General features: G+C 39.8%; 1 protein-coding gene across 9 annotated transcripts in view; it reads left to right on the top strand.

Annotated features, from left to right (window-relative positions):
• The window catches only part of LOC134224596 (serine/threonine-protein kinase 10), a 155,787-nt gene that overhangs the window by 66,062 nt on the left and 73,530 nt on the right, over positions 1-16,195 (top strand). For 8 of the 9 annotated variants that reach the window (XM_062704008.1, XM_062704001.1, XM_062704004.1 and 5 more), the window contains one exon: positions 8,578-9,950. In XM_062704008.1, the coding sequence (XP_062559992.1) occupies positions 9,627-9,950 (324 nt within the window). In that variant the 5' untranslated portion in view covers positions 8,578-9,626. The remainder of the gene's footprint in view (positions 1-8,577; positions 9,951-16,195) is intronic. The other variant, XM_062704006.1, reaches the window with a different exon arrangement.

The following is a 16,195-nucleotide window of genomic DNA, read 5'->3' as shown; positions in this document are numbered from 1 at the left end:
TATGATTGAAACACGAGTCTTTCTTTTCGGTTCACTTAATTTAACGTTATTTTGTAAGAATAAAACAGTATAAAAAAGATTTCGGCTCCGTAACGCTTAACAGCATATGAGCCGAAAGCTTTTGAAATTAATTAATGATTTATAAAATTAAAACAAAAATCTTTCCATAGCAGGTAAAATACTATAGTACCTATGTGAGTAAAAATTTAATAGTAGGCTTTACAACAATACAGAAAAGCTATTTCTTCCATAGTGACTACGTTGCCAAGTACATTATTTTCTATTCAAAGTTACATGTTTTACAATTTCTTTTAAGAAAACAATATCTTTGAATTCTTGGCAATTCCATAAAAACACTCTAGCAAAAAGGGTAAAGGTTAGGTATGCATAACAAAATCTTATGTGATTGATAAGTTCCATATGAATCATATAACATTCAAAACTCTATAACTCGAGAACGGCTCATAATACCTTGGGGTTTCGAGTGTTTCTTATGCAAAATTCTCTGGAGAACACGATGCTGGTGTTATTTTCCAAATAAAAATATACTCATTGGCAGAAAAATACAATTTTATACTTAAAACGCAAAAACAATACAGATGGCAACACTTCTACTGAAAATCGATATTTTTCTCAAAAAGCTTGAAGAATTTTCTTCAAAATGCATAATAAGAAGTTATTTGTAGCTTTAAAACTGTCCGAGATATGAGTCGTTCAAAAATATGGTTTTTACAAATCGTCAAAAACGGGGGGTGCTCGCATTTGCCGAGGGGTTGTCCAATCTTCAAATAAATTTGGATTTTTACATATTTCTCATAGATATACAAATCCACAAAATTTGATAGAAATCGGTGTAAGTCGATTACAAGTCGTTCGGTCACTTGGTATGGAATGACCCCTCTGTCAACGTATATTCATGTTATTTTCATAAGAATTTTTCACTCACCTAGCTAATTAATTATTAATTAATTAACTGAAAAGCGCCTAAAACTGCTTTTTTCCTAGACAAATTTTCGTATACTAATTGTACACACACCAACTCCGAACGATCGAAACACACCCATTCACTTATTTTGAACATGCACTCAGTTTTTCACTTGTTCTTTTCTCGCCGTTTTCTTGATTTTATCACAACTTAACATAATTCACTACCTAACTTTCACTTTTGTCTTTGATGTTGAACACCAATTTCTTCACTTCATGTCGAAAAACCAAAGAAAACTGCTTTAAAAAAAATGAAGTGAGAGACAAATTTGACGGCCGTATTGTGAATGTTGCAAAATTCGGAACACCCAAATTCACTACCGCATATAGGTGAAATAGTGCGCTCAAAATCACGGCAAAGCAACTTAGAAATATCAAAACAATACATCGAATATGCTAGTCGACACGCAAACAACTTTATGCATTTACAAGAAAATAATCATCATTTCATCGTTGCCAGATTTATTTAATCAAATAATTATTGCGGTTTGTCGAATTAATCAAATCAACAAAAAAAAAAGAAAAGATTATGCAAGCTTCTGTTGGCAGGGTGGAGAATGGTTGACATTTAATTTTACCGTACCATTCATCCTACCATGCAGTCAAAAAAAATACAAAACCACGGCAACAGCAGCCACGACCAAGCAGACGACAACACATACTTTTACTATTTTCTCCCCCACAATCAATGGTTTCGTAGAATTATTTCTCAACGTATAATCGGTTTTGGTGGCAAATATACATTTCATTATTCCTTACTCATTTTACAGATTAGAACTAATAAATCAGTATCTGTGGCTAGCACTCTTTCAAGGCTGTGTGCCACAGCCTAATTCAACTCGATTCTGTTCTATTTGGACTGCGCACAAGAAAGTGTGGATGGATGGCAGGAGACTCACGCAGCAGCAAACAAACAGTCTGCGGATGAAGAATAAAAAATACATAATTTCGTCTTACATTAATTTGGGAAACTGTCTCAGTGTGCTCGGTGCACAAAATTTTACCGGATAAATGTAAATATTCGGAGAATCAAAGTGTTTTACTGTACTTTCCCCAACACTGTATGTTGAAAGCCCAGTGGTGTATGAAGAATTTTAAAATAAGTTTCCATATAATAAATATTTCATAAATGCTCAAAAATAAACATTTTGTTGCATCTGGCAACATTATGTAGCAGCTGACAAGCTTTCACCACCCCATTTCCACCCACCTCAAATTTTCGTCACTTTTTCGTACTAGTTGCCTCACCAATACTAACAAGCAATAACGTCATTAATTTTCAAAACAGAGTTACGGAGTCTTGAGCCTTAATGTGTGTGTGTGTGTTTTATTTAGTTGCCTTCGATGCCGCATCAAATGAAGAAAGTGTCATTGTTATTGCAATCTACATCGTTGTTGACTTTGCGTGTATTGGGAGCTTTTTATGTAAGTGTCGTGCGACTTCTCTCAATGAAAATAAAACCCAGATTAATCCACCAAGCGGTGATGGCGCCTTTCTCGCGCAAAAAGGTAATAAATGTAACATTTACGCTTACACCTCGATGATGTACAAGAAAGGCAAAACAGTTACACCGTCTAATGTTATGATAGAAAATTTACACTAGTAGACGACAGATGGCGCTGCCAAAAGTTTCTCGAATTTCCTATGTTCGAATTTTGACTTTCGGACAATTTCATAGTACTATGAAACTGAACGAAGAGCATATACGCCTAAATGCGTGCAACACGAGCATCTTTATAGAACGATGAAAATCTTAATGGGAGCAAGCCAGCAAGTCATAGATGCAAGGCATTTTTCATAACACATTATTGTTCTATGTGACTATGTCTCATCACTATTTTAATATTATCTATTTTTTGCAATTTGCAATTATTATGAAATTCAATAGTGATCAACAGCGTTTTAGTCTCTGTCGGATGCAACTTGTTGCAAGAAAATCGGTTAAGAGTTTCTATCTGAAAATTTGGCTAATGTTTTTTATGGCATTTTGTGCACACACACACGCACACACATACACACACACACGCACACACGAACAGACAGACATTTGTTCAGCTCATCGAGCTGAGTCGAATGGTATATAACACTATGGGTCTCCGGGACTTATATCAAAAGTTCGAATTTGGAGTGAAATGATAGCCTTTCGGTACAACTTAGTTGTACGAGAAAGGCAAAAAAGATCAGGGTACCTTTTTCAATTCAAAATACAAAAATTTTGAGGTTGAAAACAACACCGGAAAGATAGAAACGAGAAGTGAAAAATTGAAGTACAAAAATAACGAGGGAGAAGTAAGTAGTGAACAATGAGAAGCGAGAAATTAGAATTGAAGAATGATAGGCGAAAAGTAAGCAGGAAGAACTGAGAACTGAGAACTCCTCAGAGTAATCGAAATATGTGTGTCACTTGCACTCCTCAAAAATACTGGAGAACGTGTGTTTCGATTATCGCTATTTTTTTCTCTTCCTCGTCGCAGTTAGGAGTGGTGAGGCATCTCTATGTGTTTCTAGTCTGCAGCGAATGCATTTGTCAGGCACAAAGAGATAAATGATGAAATAAACACACCGTGTTCCTTAATGAGTTTAGATAGAATCCGAGTATAAACTGTGATATTGTTAACAAAATATGATATGATTTTGTTTGAAATAAGTGACAAAAGAACACACGAAAATAACAGAAATTTGCACCAAAATACAGTGAACTCTCCCTTACTCGATATTGAAGGGACCATCGAGTTAGGCAGGTATCGAGATAGGAAACACATTTATATTTGGCCGAGTAGTTTAACTTTGTTTCCTTATTAAGTGAAGTGAGAAGTGCGATGCTCGAAGTGAATAGTGAACAGCGAGAACTGAGAAATGCGATGTTCGAAAGAAGTACAGAGTAGTGAGAAGTGAGTACTGAAAAACGAAAGTTAGTACTGAGTAGTGAGACTTGTGCAGTAACATGTCATGAAGTCAGTAATGAAAAGTGAGAAGTGATAGTTGCGAAGTGAGAAGTAGGATGTGAGTAGTGACATGAACAGAAACAAGTAGTGAGAAATAAGAGATGATAATTGGGAAGTAAGAAGCGAGGTGTTGAGTAGTGAGAAGTGAGTGGAAATATATAAGACAGAAAGAAAAAGGAGGAAAGAGAATCTCGTTTTAACTTCTTGTTCCCCGGTTCACACTTCTTCCTACTCCCTTCTCACAACTCACTTATCAATTCTGATTTCTCACTTTTCTCTACTTACTTCTTACTTTCCTCTTCGTTTCTCGCTACTCACCTCCCTCTTCCCACTACTCTCTTCTCACCCTAAGCTTCTGACTTCTCACATTTCACACTTATAACCTCGCACTACTCTTTTCTTATTTTTCATTTTCGCCCTTCTTATATCTTACTACTCTCTTCTCACTTATAACTTTCTATATCTCACTTCTGATTTCTCATTTCTCAGTTATCACTTTTCACTTCTAACTTTTCACTACTCACTTTTCACTTATTACTTTTAAATTCTCGCTATTTACTTCGCACTTCTAACTTCTCATTTCTCTCTTCTCACTTCTAACTTCTCATTTCTCTCTTCTCACTTCTAATTTCTAAATCTCCACTTCTCACTTCTTACTTCGCATTTCTCACTTCGCTCTATTTATTTTTCACTTCTCACTTATAATTTCTTATATCTCACTTCTGACTTGTCATTTCTCACTTATCACTTCTAATTTATAACTTTTCACTTCTTACTTTTCACTTTTTACATATTACTTTTCACTTCTCACTACTCACTTCGCACTCCGAATTTTACCTTTCTCATTTCTCACTCCTCACTTTGAATTTCACACTTCTCGCTTCTAACTTTTCACTTCTTACTTATCATTTCTCACTTCTTACTTCTTATTTCTCATTTCTCACGTTTCGCTTATCACTTTTCACTTCTAGCTTCGTGTATGCAACTATTTCTGACAACATCGAGCTAGCAAGGTGAAAATGCATTGCAAAATTAGTTCGACTTAGAGAATATCGAGTAAGGGAGATATCGACTAACAGAGGGAACGCAGCATGCTAGACAGGGTTGTATGTCAAAGTCAATGCAGTGAAATACATGGATCTCAGCATATTCTCCAGTCAATCTCATCGCCGCCGTCGTGAAATAATAAATAAATAAATAATCATTCCAGCACCAACCATTCAATTTAGCATTTAACCCAACATAAGTCGCTCTGACAGGCTGCTCAGTTCGTGCGTAACCGCATGAATGTGAGTGGCCCATTTGAACGCATGGTGATTTTTTGTCATTTGCTGGGTGAATGTGTACTTTTTGCTGTGGTGAAATTCATATTCGTGGCGCACTGGGTGATGTGAGTACTGTTGTTTACTCATCTCCCTCCTTGGGAATGTGAGATCGATTTCAAGGAAGGAAGCAAATAAAAAAAAATGAAATAAAAAAACATCACCTTTATCCAGTGCTGCCGAATCTTTACAACCCTGAATTGCTAGATTCAAGGGACTTTAAATTTCATCGAGTAAGGGAAATATCGAGTTACAGAACCTCGAGTTAGAGAGAGTTCACTGTATCATAAAAATATCACATTTTGCAATAGCAAAACCTGATGTTTTTTATGATATTTTAGTGCAATTTATTGCTTTTTTGACTGTGAAACGGAAACGGTGAATCGAAAAGAATGGAAGTAAACATTGCTAAAGGTAAACGAAATTATCATTACTATTTGTGTGTAATGAGATAATTATGAGATATTTTTGTTTTTGCTGGCTTTTAGCATGTCGGTGGGCAAACGCCCGTAACGCTGGGTAGACACCTTTGCGTGGTGTGTTACGGTGTAAGATCTACCATGGTCATATTGTCAGCTACAGGCAAATCCTGACCCAACGAATACCTTCTCCAATATCCAACTCCGTGGTGCTTATGAGGGTGTCGCTGAGTCGGGGGCCTCTCGTTAAGTAAGTACTACATCAACACTTCCTTCCCCTCCCAAGTTACGGTGAAGATGGGCGTGGCCAGGAGTAGTAATCCTCATACTTTTGTGATTGTTATCCTAGATTGAAATCAAGGACCACACCCACCTTGATTTCTGATTGCAATCTGGATAAGGATTTCAAAAGAAAAACTTGAGTATAACTAGTGTCCAATCTACGAAGTACACCGTAACTATGCTATGCTATGCTTTTAGCATGTTGGTGAGCAAATTCAGAAGCTTGTGCGTGTATCATTTTTCCCCACCTGTCGCTTATTACTGACGATTTCTAAATACATTTTTCATCATCAATTTTGGTGAACGTTAAGGTTCTAAAATCGGAACAAGAACAGAAAACATTGAACTCATATAAAGTTCCATTAATTCCATTTCAGTCCTATTTTTTCTTAATGTTAGCATCATGCTAAAAGACTCCTGCTCTGATAATGGATTTTCGTTTGTTCGACGTCGAAATACTGATCCACCCTTATGGTTCAACCGTTTCCTTAGATGAAGTTATTTTGCTATCTAAAACTAATGGTTCACGGCCGAACGAAAGTCTTCATACAATTTCATTGCATAACACTTTCCAATGCACAATTCTATAAAACAAGGGTTTGGAAGAGATCCCTTAATTACACCAAGCAAAAATTAATCATATCCAATTCCGCTTCCATCTATGTTATACTTTTCTCATGGAGCGCCACACTTTACTAACACCCCGCCCCTCTCTAAGTGAAATAACTACGTCTTCACTTTTGAAAGCGAAATATGTTAGTTCTCCAAAGTATTTCTGCAAGCATCAAACAATATCGTTTCCAAGAATATTGCACTAAGTGGCACAAATTTGTGTTGTCCCAACTCTCACCGAAATTATTCTCTCACTCTGCGTCATCGTTTTCACTCATCGTGTCATCGTCACTCTCTGTGGTTGGTGTATAGTGAGAAGTGAGAAGTTAGACGTTGGAATTGTGAAGTGAGAAATGAAAATCAAGAAGAGAGAAAATGATTATTTTTCCTTTCTTCTTCCTTTTACTATTTCGCTCTTATTTCTTTCTGTTTTCTTCTCTCCTTTTCGTCTCCTTTTCTCATTCTTCGATCATCCTTTTTTGTCTTCATTACTCAATCCTCTTTCCTCTTCGATGTTCTCTCGTTTTCATTCTTCAATTTTCTTTTCACTTCTATCTTCCTCTTTCTTTTTCCTTCTGTTTCCTTCTTCTTTCTGTCTTTCTACTCAAATCTCGCTTCTCACTTCCCAATTGAAATTTCTCATTTCCCGTATCTCACTATTTTTTCATTACTCACTATTTATTTTACACCTTTCAATTCTCACTTATCACCAGGCATTGCATTTTATCCCATCATTCGATCTTCTGAGCAAAGATACTGATGATATCCAGGGATATCGATCTGCTCAGTAAACAAAGTGCAATGTTCGCCATGGAGAAACATTTTTTCACTGTTTATGTTGTAGCAACGCCCTCGCAACGTGAACAAACCCCGAAATACGCTGGCTATCTGGATCATCATTGAATGCTCAAATGATAATATCTTTTCAGAGTGCTCTTTGATTAGGGATAATATCTTTGCATAAGCAAAGATACTATCCTGTGCTCAGATGATATTACAATGCCTGCTTATCACATCTCACTTCACAGCTAGGTGGATAAATCAGTGTTTTTTTGTCTTCTCTCTCCCTTCTTCTTTCTGTCTTCCTTCTCAATTCTCGCTTCTTACTTCCTAATGGAAATTTCTGATTTCTCATATCTCACATTTTTTTTTATTATTTCATTTTACACCTCTCACTTCTCACTTATCACATCTCACCTCTCACTTCTGATTACTCATTTCTCACTGCGCACTTTTCATTATTTCACTCACTATTCACTACTTCGACCATCTCATTTCTCACTATGAGAAGTAAGATCTTCGAAGTGAGTAGTAAGAAATGATTAGAGAATGTGAGTGCGTAGTGAGAATTATTCTATAGTGCTTTGAGAATAGGTCGTATGTGCAAAAGTAAGGCTCTTTTTGTTTCTTGTTGTGAAACAATAAGGCATTGATTATTTTGCTTATTTAAGCTGAACAATCGACTTAAATTTCAGCACTGTACAAACATTGTTACGTCAGATTAACAATAGAAATTTCTGATTTCTCATATCTCACATTTTTTTTATTATTTCACTTTACACCTCTCACTTCTCACTTATCACATCTCACCTCTCACTTCTGATTACTCATTTCTCACTGTGCACTTTTCATTATTTCACTCTAATAGGATTAGAAAAACATGCTGATTTCCACTTTTTTTGACAAATTAACTCACGGTTTTCGGAAGCTTCTTCGTAATAATGTAAAGATTGTGAATATCACTAATGAATGGCCTTGCATCACTATAGCATTATCTAAAGGTAAAAGAATGGATGGGATTCATTTTCCATAAATTATGACGATGATTCTACATATATCTGAAACTTTCAAACTGTCTCCTAAATCAATATATGTAACAAGCAGAATTGATACTACTTTCATACAATGATCTAAACTTATAGCGTATACTAAATTATGTGAAAATCTTAATACATTTAATGCTAATGTGTTCCACAAAAAGTAATGCTTTTAAATTTATTTTTTCTTTTCAGACAGAAGCCTAAATGCAAGCATGGGCTAACGCGGGAAAATTTAGCCAATCCACAGTTTCTTCGACAATTTTCTAATTAGAACAAATTGTTTTCGACAACATCCCATCCCCATAGACAACAGACGCAATCATATCAGGTGGCAAACCGAAGCTTCCGGAATTGTCACCGGATTCTGCGAGGCCACAATCGTTCCACCCGGTAGTGGAGCCGCTGATCGCGTTCGAGAGAAAATGGCACCCTTCTTTCTCCGTACGGTCGTCGACACAGCTACTACGGAACGCCAATCGCCATCACACCGCGTAACGACGGCAATCAGTGCAGTTAGCCAAGTGGATGAAAATCATCAGATGCAAGCATTTCTTCGCTACCTAGTGGTGGAAGCTTCCCAGGTGGCGGCAGTGAAGTGAAGTGTCGAAGGAAACCGCATAACCGTTTCCTCTTCTACAGTGCTGTGTGGGCATATTTTGTGCTCCGGTTATTCTATCACGATGGGTTCCTGTTGAGTGATTTTTCTTCATTTCTCAATTGAAGCCTGTTTTGCTCCAACACCGTTCGGCTGCTGTCAATTCGAGTAGTGCAACGCAAAAGCAGTGTCCCAGTTATCAGTGCATGAGAAAGAATATATGCAAGCGGAGAAGAAAGAAGCTTACAAAAACCAGTGCGGAATGTTTATGAAGCATGAATTGAATAGTCAGATTTCCTGAATGTGTATAGAAGCAAAATGTGAAGTAAAATGCAAGTTGAAATCTCGATTTGAGAAGTGAAGCAAAAAGCGCCAGCAAAATAACAATAACAGCAAAAGTTGGAAGTTGTAAGGGAATTAGTGAGCTGTTATAGTGTGCGAAGTAGTCGAGAAGCAAATGTGAAAAAGAATACGAGTGAGAGAGCGAGAGCAAAATTGTAATATAATTGCCAGTGCGGTATAGGAAGGTGTCTCACCGGAAAAAAGCAGAGAATAACAGTGCCCATAGCGTGAACGGGGGGAGCTTTAGTGTGAGTGAGTCAATGAATTTATTTTGAAGGTGAGATCAAAACAACAGCCACGCAACATGTCTTTCCTAAACAACCTGAAGAAGGTCTTCCACCTTGGCGGTGGAGAGGCCAAGAAGAAACGCATCTTCAACAACATACGGATGGATACTGATCCAAATGATTTCTGGGATATGATTGGTGAATTGGGGGATGGTGCATTTGGTAAAGTGTATAAAGCTCAGAATAAGGAAACCAATCAGTATGCGGCGGCAAAAATGTGCACTTTAGAGGATGAGGAGAATTTGAGTGATCATATGGTGGAAATCGATATTCTTTCGGAGATTAAACACTCAAACATCGTTGAGCTGTATGAGGCGTTTTCGATCGATGATAAGCTATGGGTGAGTAATTATGTTTTTGTTCGATGGTTAAATAGATTATTAGATCAACATCTATAATATATTCTATATACATTAGCTTTTTTTTCGCGGATGGATTTCTTTAATTTATCGATCTACTTTAATTTACATAAAATTTTAAATATCACTCGTTTTTTTTTTCATTTTTTTTTAATCCAATAATTGGGAATTGTAGTGTACAAATGAGTTTGATTAAAAACTTTTTTTTGAAAAAAAAGTTTTGAGTGATATTTGAACACGGTTAGTCAAGTGTCTTTTAATTACTCAAATGGAGCTGAACAATTCGGATGCCTCTGAAGATGGCGTCAGTATATCCGTCGATTGGAGGGGTTCCGGTGACGAGACTCCCGTCGAGTTCAGCATTCTCCCATCGGGAGATTCTCCACCCAACTTCCATAGTGGATCGTTCAGATCAGGTTCCGCTCCTGTTCCGCAACATCGTGCTAAGCTCCGACGGTATGCGACTGACGAATCTAGCTGGAGGATCGAGGAAGATTCGAGCCATTACAGGAATGTCGAAGAATTTCTGAAAATCTTTTTATATAAACATTCCGAATAGTTTTCGAAGAATTTCCCATGAAGGGTATCCGGGCTTGTGTCCTGGCCGCAAACGTCTAGCATAGCTTTTCTTTCGACGTTGAAACGAGGACATACGGACAGCCATGGCCTGATAGGAATTGTGTCAGATGGAAATGAATTTCCCCATCAAGTCTCCCAAACCAGCTTGATATGATAAGTTGCAGCCGGTGGGCCCACCTCCCTTTCGAGGAGTTATCCCGCTCGCGCTGCCATCGATCTGTCAACCGAAGTCACCCTGATGCGTTCGCGGGCTCCTCTGGTGCCACGTAGCTCGAAGCATTCCTCTCATGCTGATCGCATGTGCTGCTGTCAGTTCTACCTCAGCAATTGACTCCCCGTAGACCCCTAAGGTTACGTCATCGGCGAAGCCGACGATCTTGACACCAGGAGGAAACTTTAGTTTCAGAACCCCGTCGTATTCCGGGCCCAGTATTGAACCTTGCGGAACACCAGTAGTAATAGGAACGCTTCTCTGAACGGCATCGTTCTCGTATAATAGTACTCGGTTCATGAAATAGCTTTCCAAAATCCGGTACAGGTTTACTGGCCGGCTTAGCTGGTATAACGAGAGGGAGATGGCATCGCAGCCTGCACTGTTGAATGCGTTCTTCACATCAAGTGTCACTAACGCGTAGTATCGAATAACTCGTCTTTTTCGTTGGATCGCAAGCTCAACGGTCTTTACCACTGATTTGATAGCGTCCAACGTGGACTTATCCTTTTGAAAACCGAACTGATTGCTTGGCAGGTCGTCTGTACCCTCTGAGTACGGAGTCAGTCTGTTGAGGATGATACTCCCCAGCAACTTGTCCGTCGTGTAATTATACAGATTGGTCTGTACGCCGAGGGGATGCCCGGCGGCTTCCCGGCCTTTGGTACAGAACCAACTTGTGCCTTCTCCATCTATCGGGAAAACTACACTTATCGAGGCATCTCTGCATAGCTAGCCTGAACATGTTCGGGTTCGCTATTATTGCCGCCTTGAGAGTGGTGTTCACAACTTCATCAGGCCCTGGAACATCGTTCTATGTCAGGGAATTAGCCAACGCTAGTAACTTTGTTCGTCATCGGTGTCACTATTTCGGCCGCACCCAAAACGCCGCACGGTGCATGAGGCCAGGGACACGTGGGACGGGACGGGAAAAGTACCTCGATAGTCCTGGCCAACCTATCCGGTGACTGCTCGGGGGGTAAAGGCTCCCTATCTGCCGTAATCTGACAAAGTGACGTATGCGCCAAATTACAATCTACATGTTTTCCATTTTTCTGTTAAAGAACTTGATCAGTATTACTCGCTAACACCATTTTTGGAAAATGGCGTATACGTCACTTTTTCACGCGTTGGCTCCTCCACACAGGTTGTCAAAACTCGCTCTCTTGCTGCTCCTCATATGTAGCATTAAAGAACTGAAGAGCTGATCTAAGGAGCTGACCCTTTTGAATGAGCTGAACGGATTAGATCCGCTCACTCTAGAATGTTCTACCTATTGAATCGGATACCTTCCAGCGTGCAAATATTCGCCATTCTAGACTCGTTATCGACAGGGACGTTCTACGGGTCGAAAAGGAGGGCGGCATCTGCTGGGCAGATGCACAGCGGTTAAGATTCAGTTGTGTTATCTGCACGGCTTCTTCTTGTTTGTCTCTCCGATTTGACACAATTATTTATTATCAGACTAAGGCCGGAGTGGCCTGTGCTGCACATAAAGGCTTCTCCATTCAGCTCGGTCCATGGCTGCACTTCGCCAACCACGCAGTCTGCGGAGGGGCCGCAAATCGTCCTCCGATTGGACACAAAGGTCCACCTTTAACTTGGTTACAGGCTTGCTATTTTCTGGCGCAAATGAGGTACTTTGGTGCCTTATCGCATTCCTGCGCCTTGTTCCCTTCCTCTCCACAACGACAAAACAGGATGCTACGGTCTGGGCCCTAACCAGGGCTTGATCCAAAGGAGAATGAGAAAATCTCCTATTTATCATGTCTGTATACACTCTCGATAGGTAGCATACAGTGAGAGACGTTTTTCGGTAGCTGTTAAGATAATGAACTGATTCTGGGAGCTACAACCCATGATAAATTTCTTTTAATAAGCCCCAATTGCGGGGCACCGATCCTGATGATGCATTTCAACTTTTTGACGTAGAATTACGTCCTTGGGTAAGATAGAAGTTCATTCCAAAGTTTTAGAATTAGGACCGTCACGAAAAGAGGTCAGGAAGTACGAGCCAATAACTCAGCCGTTTTACAACGCGTTGTTGCTTGCACTGGAGATTTAATTCCGCCCCCAACGACTTCACCTCGGCGCCGTCACCCAAAACTTCTTGGGCCTGCTTCCTATAGTCCGTCATACTAGCTTACGCTTTGCGTTTCAGAACCAGGATCATTTCACCGGTCTTGGTGCGTCTGACGCTTCGTACGTCCTGACCCAGCGCCGAAAGCTATTCGGCCACCCGCATCAATTTAAGGACTTCGGCGAACTTATCCTTGTCAATTTTCACCAACAAATCCTCGCCTCTGTCCTTTGGTACTCTCTTGCGGCCCGGCGGCTTGCGTCTGGTTGGTGCCTTTCGTCTTTTTGGGCTGAGGCCCGAGAAGTCGCCTTCTCGGGTCGACACCCTTCGGGATATTCTGCACCCCAATCTGCTCCGTTCAGACGACGTTTGGCCTTTATGGTCGTGAGTCGTTTGGTTGGGTTCTGAGCAGTGGCGTTTCCCTAACCTCAATCTACCTGTGCACTGAGTTTAAATTTAAGGAATTGGTGTGCGGAAATGCCTACAATTACTAGATTTTTATTAGTATAAACGACTCTGATAAATTTCTTTTCGATTTGGGCTGTCAAATATCAAAATTTTCACTTTTTGGGTCAGTGCACAGGTAAAAAGTGAGGTTACGCGACGCCACTGGCTCTGAGCGCTTTCTCCGGATTGCTGCCTGAGCCGTTTCGGGTTAGGCACAGTATTTTCCTCATTGGCCATCAGGGCGAAGTCAATCGCCTCTTGGGCCATAGTCCCTCCTCCACGGAAAGCGAAGGCATCGGCTTGGACACCTTTGTCGGCCCTACCCTTTTCCCACCTACCGCCTGATAAAAGCGGTATTGAAAATTGATATTGAAACCCGATTTCTATAAGGTTGTTAAGGTTGTCGAGTCTAGAGATCTTCTCGGTAAAAATAATGGAAAGCAACATTCGAAAGATTTCTAAGACCAAGGATATCTCTATATTAAAAGTACTCCAGTTGCTGCCAGACTGCACAAAGTCCTTGCTAAGGATCACACAAATGGTCTTGGGACTATTAAAAAAGATGATGGTTCTTTTACCAAGACAACTTATGAAACATTAGAAGTAATGATGCAAAAACACTTCCCATGTTCTATCATCAATTTACATGAAGACCAGAATGTATCTGTATCGCAAACTAGTGTAAATGAAGCCAGGCGAGATATTCAGCAACCGAATAAGGTCACTGGGATGAATTGCACTAGGAGCGATGCTAGTACTCTGGCCAGTGAAATATTTACTGAACAGAAAGTAGAATGGGCGATTGATTCTTTTGCACCCTTCAAGGCGCCAGATAGGGACGGAATTTTTCCTGTACTACTACAGAAGGGACTGAGATGTTCCGATCAAGCTTAATATTAGGCTATATAACGACTGCAAGGAGGGGAGTGCGTGTCACATTTATCCCAAAAGCTAATAAGAAGGATAAATCATTCCCAAAATCCTTCAGACCAATTAGCTTATCGTCCATCATACTAGAAATAATGGAAAAACTAATAGATGAGCATATAAAATCATCCTATTTAACGAAAACTCCTCTAAGCGGAAATCAGTTCGCGTATCAGGAGGGAAAATCTTCAGTAACAGCGCTTCACAAGCTAGTTACAAAGTTGGAAAGATCTTTTGAAGCAAAAGAAATCTCACTTGCAGCGTTCCTTGATATTGCAGGAGCATTCAATAACACATCTCACAGTTCAATGAAGGATGCTATGTTGAAACAATTGGATTTTCAAGATGTTATCATTGGAGTTAGACTTGAAAGTAAGCTGAATTGGAACTTACATCTTGAGGAAGCATTGAGTAAGACTACAAATGCTTTATTAGTGGGCTTCGTGGCCGTGCGGTTAGCGACGTCAATCGTCTAGACGCATGTGCTATGGAGTGTGGGTTCGATTCCCGCCCCGGTACAGAGAAAACTTTTCGTAAAGCGAAAAGCTCTCCATTGGTCCACTGGGTGTTGTGTAAATGTCCTGTCCGTTGTCTCATGCTAGATGTTAAGTGTTCAGTCTGTGCAACCTCTGGTCGAAGACGGTGATTCTGTCTTTTTTTATGGATAAGTAAGGCGACATTCGGTAAAAAGTGGGGACTGAAGTCAAAAATGATTCAATAGATTTAAGCGGCGATTGTGAAACCCAGAATTTCATATGCCGCATTAATATGGTGGCCAAAAACAAAAGAAAGGGTGGTTCAGAAAAAGTTGGAAAAACTTCGAAGATTGGGTACTCTTTCAATAACTGGTGCAATGAGAAGCACGCCCAATAAAGCGCTAGACGCTTTGCTCCACGTACTACCATTGGATCAATTTATTCAGTTAGAACCAGAGAAGAGTGCTTTGAAGATCAAAAGAGATTCAAACCTCTTCGAAGGTGACCAAAAAGGACATCTTAGTATTCTAAACAAAATAAATATCAACTCACTTATTACAAACAATGATGACTGGATGAGGAGAAGATACAACTTTTGTCGTTGTTTTGATGTAATTAATCTTGAGCGAAATACATGGGCAAACGGTGGACCAAATCTTCGATCAGGATCAAATGTATTTTACACCGATGGTTCAAAGCTGAACAATCAAGTTGGGGCAGGCGTGACTGGCCCAGGAATAAATATTTCGATTCCCATGGGCAAATGGCCAACTGTTTTCCAAGCTGAAGTTCAGGCTATTCTTGAATGCTCTAAATTATGCTTAGCATTAGCATTAGCATTAGCATTAGCATTAGCATTAGCATTAGCATTAGTATTAGCATTAGCATTGAGCAATTCGCACAAATTCGTAGGTGGTACAAGCCAAGACTATTGTATGAGAGTAGCATCACTTTCATCCGTTACCACAGATATTGATTTGGGACTAACCACTATCTCTTAGATGGAAGCAATGCACTTTCCAATAGTCGAGATCTGTCCTGGCCACGTCCTTGCGAATGCTGAGGAAGGGGAAGGATAGTTTGTTGGACACCTACTTAAGAGAGATGTAGAGAACTCTACGACCTCTCATAGATGCCACGGGAGGTTTTGGGTTTGTTTGGAAGGTTATAACAGTAGGAATCGTTTTGGTAGAACGTGAAACACAGAAAGAACTAAGATAGAAATACAAAGTAGGAAAGGGACGAGCCTGGAATTGAACCCACGACCTCCTGCTTATAAGGCAGAAGCGGTAGCCACTAGACCACCGAGCTCGTCACTTGAATGCTCTAAATTATGCTTACGCAGAAATTATAGGCATTCAAATATTTGCATAATGTCTGACAGTCAAGCAGCATTGAATGCTTTTAAATCAGCAATATGTAGATCTAAACTCGTTTGGGAATGTGTTCTGTCACTCCAAACCTTGGGTAGTCGTAACAAAGTGAACCTGTATTGGGTTCCTGGTCA

Source organism: Armigeres subalbatus, chromosome 3 (assembly GCF_024139115.2).
Source record: "Armigeres subalbatus isolate Guangzhou_Male chromosome 3, GZ_Asu_2, whole genome shotgun sequence".
NCBI lineage: Eukaryota > Metazoa > Arthropoda > Insecta > Diptera > Culicidae > Armigeres > Armigeres subalbatus.
Note: the sequence above shows the minus strand (reverse complement) of the source record. Positions and strands in the feature narration are given on the sequence as shown.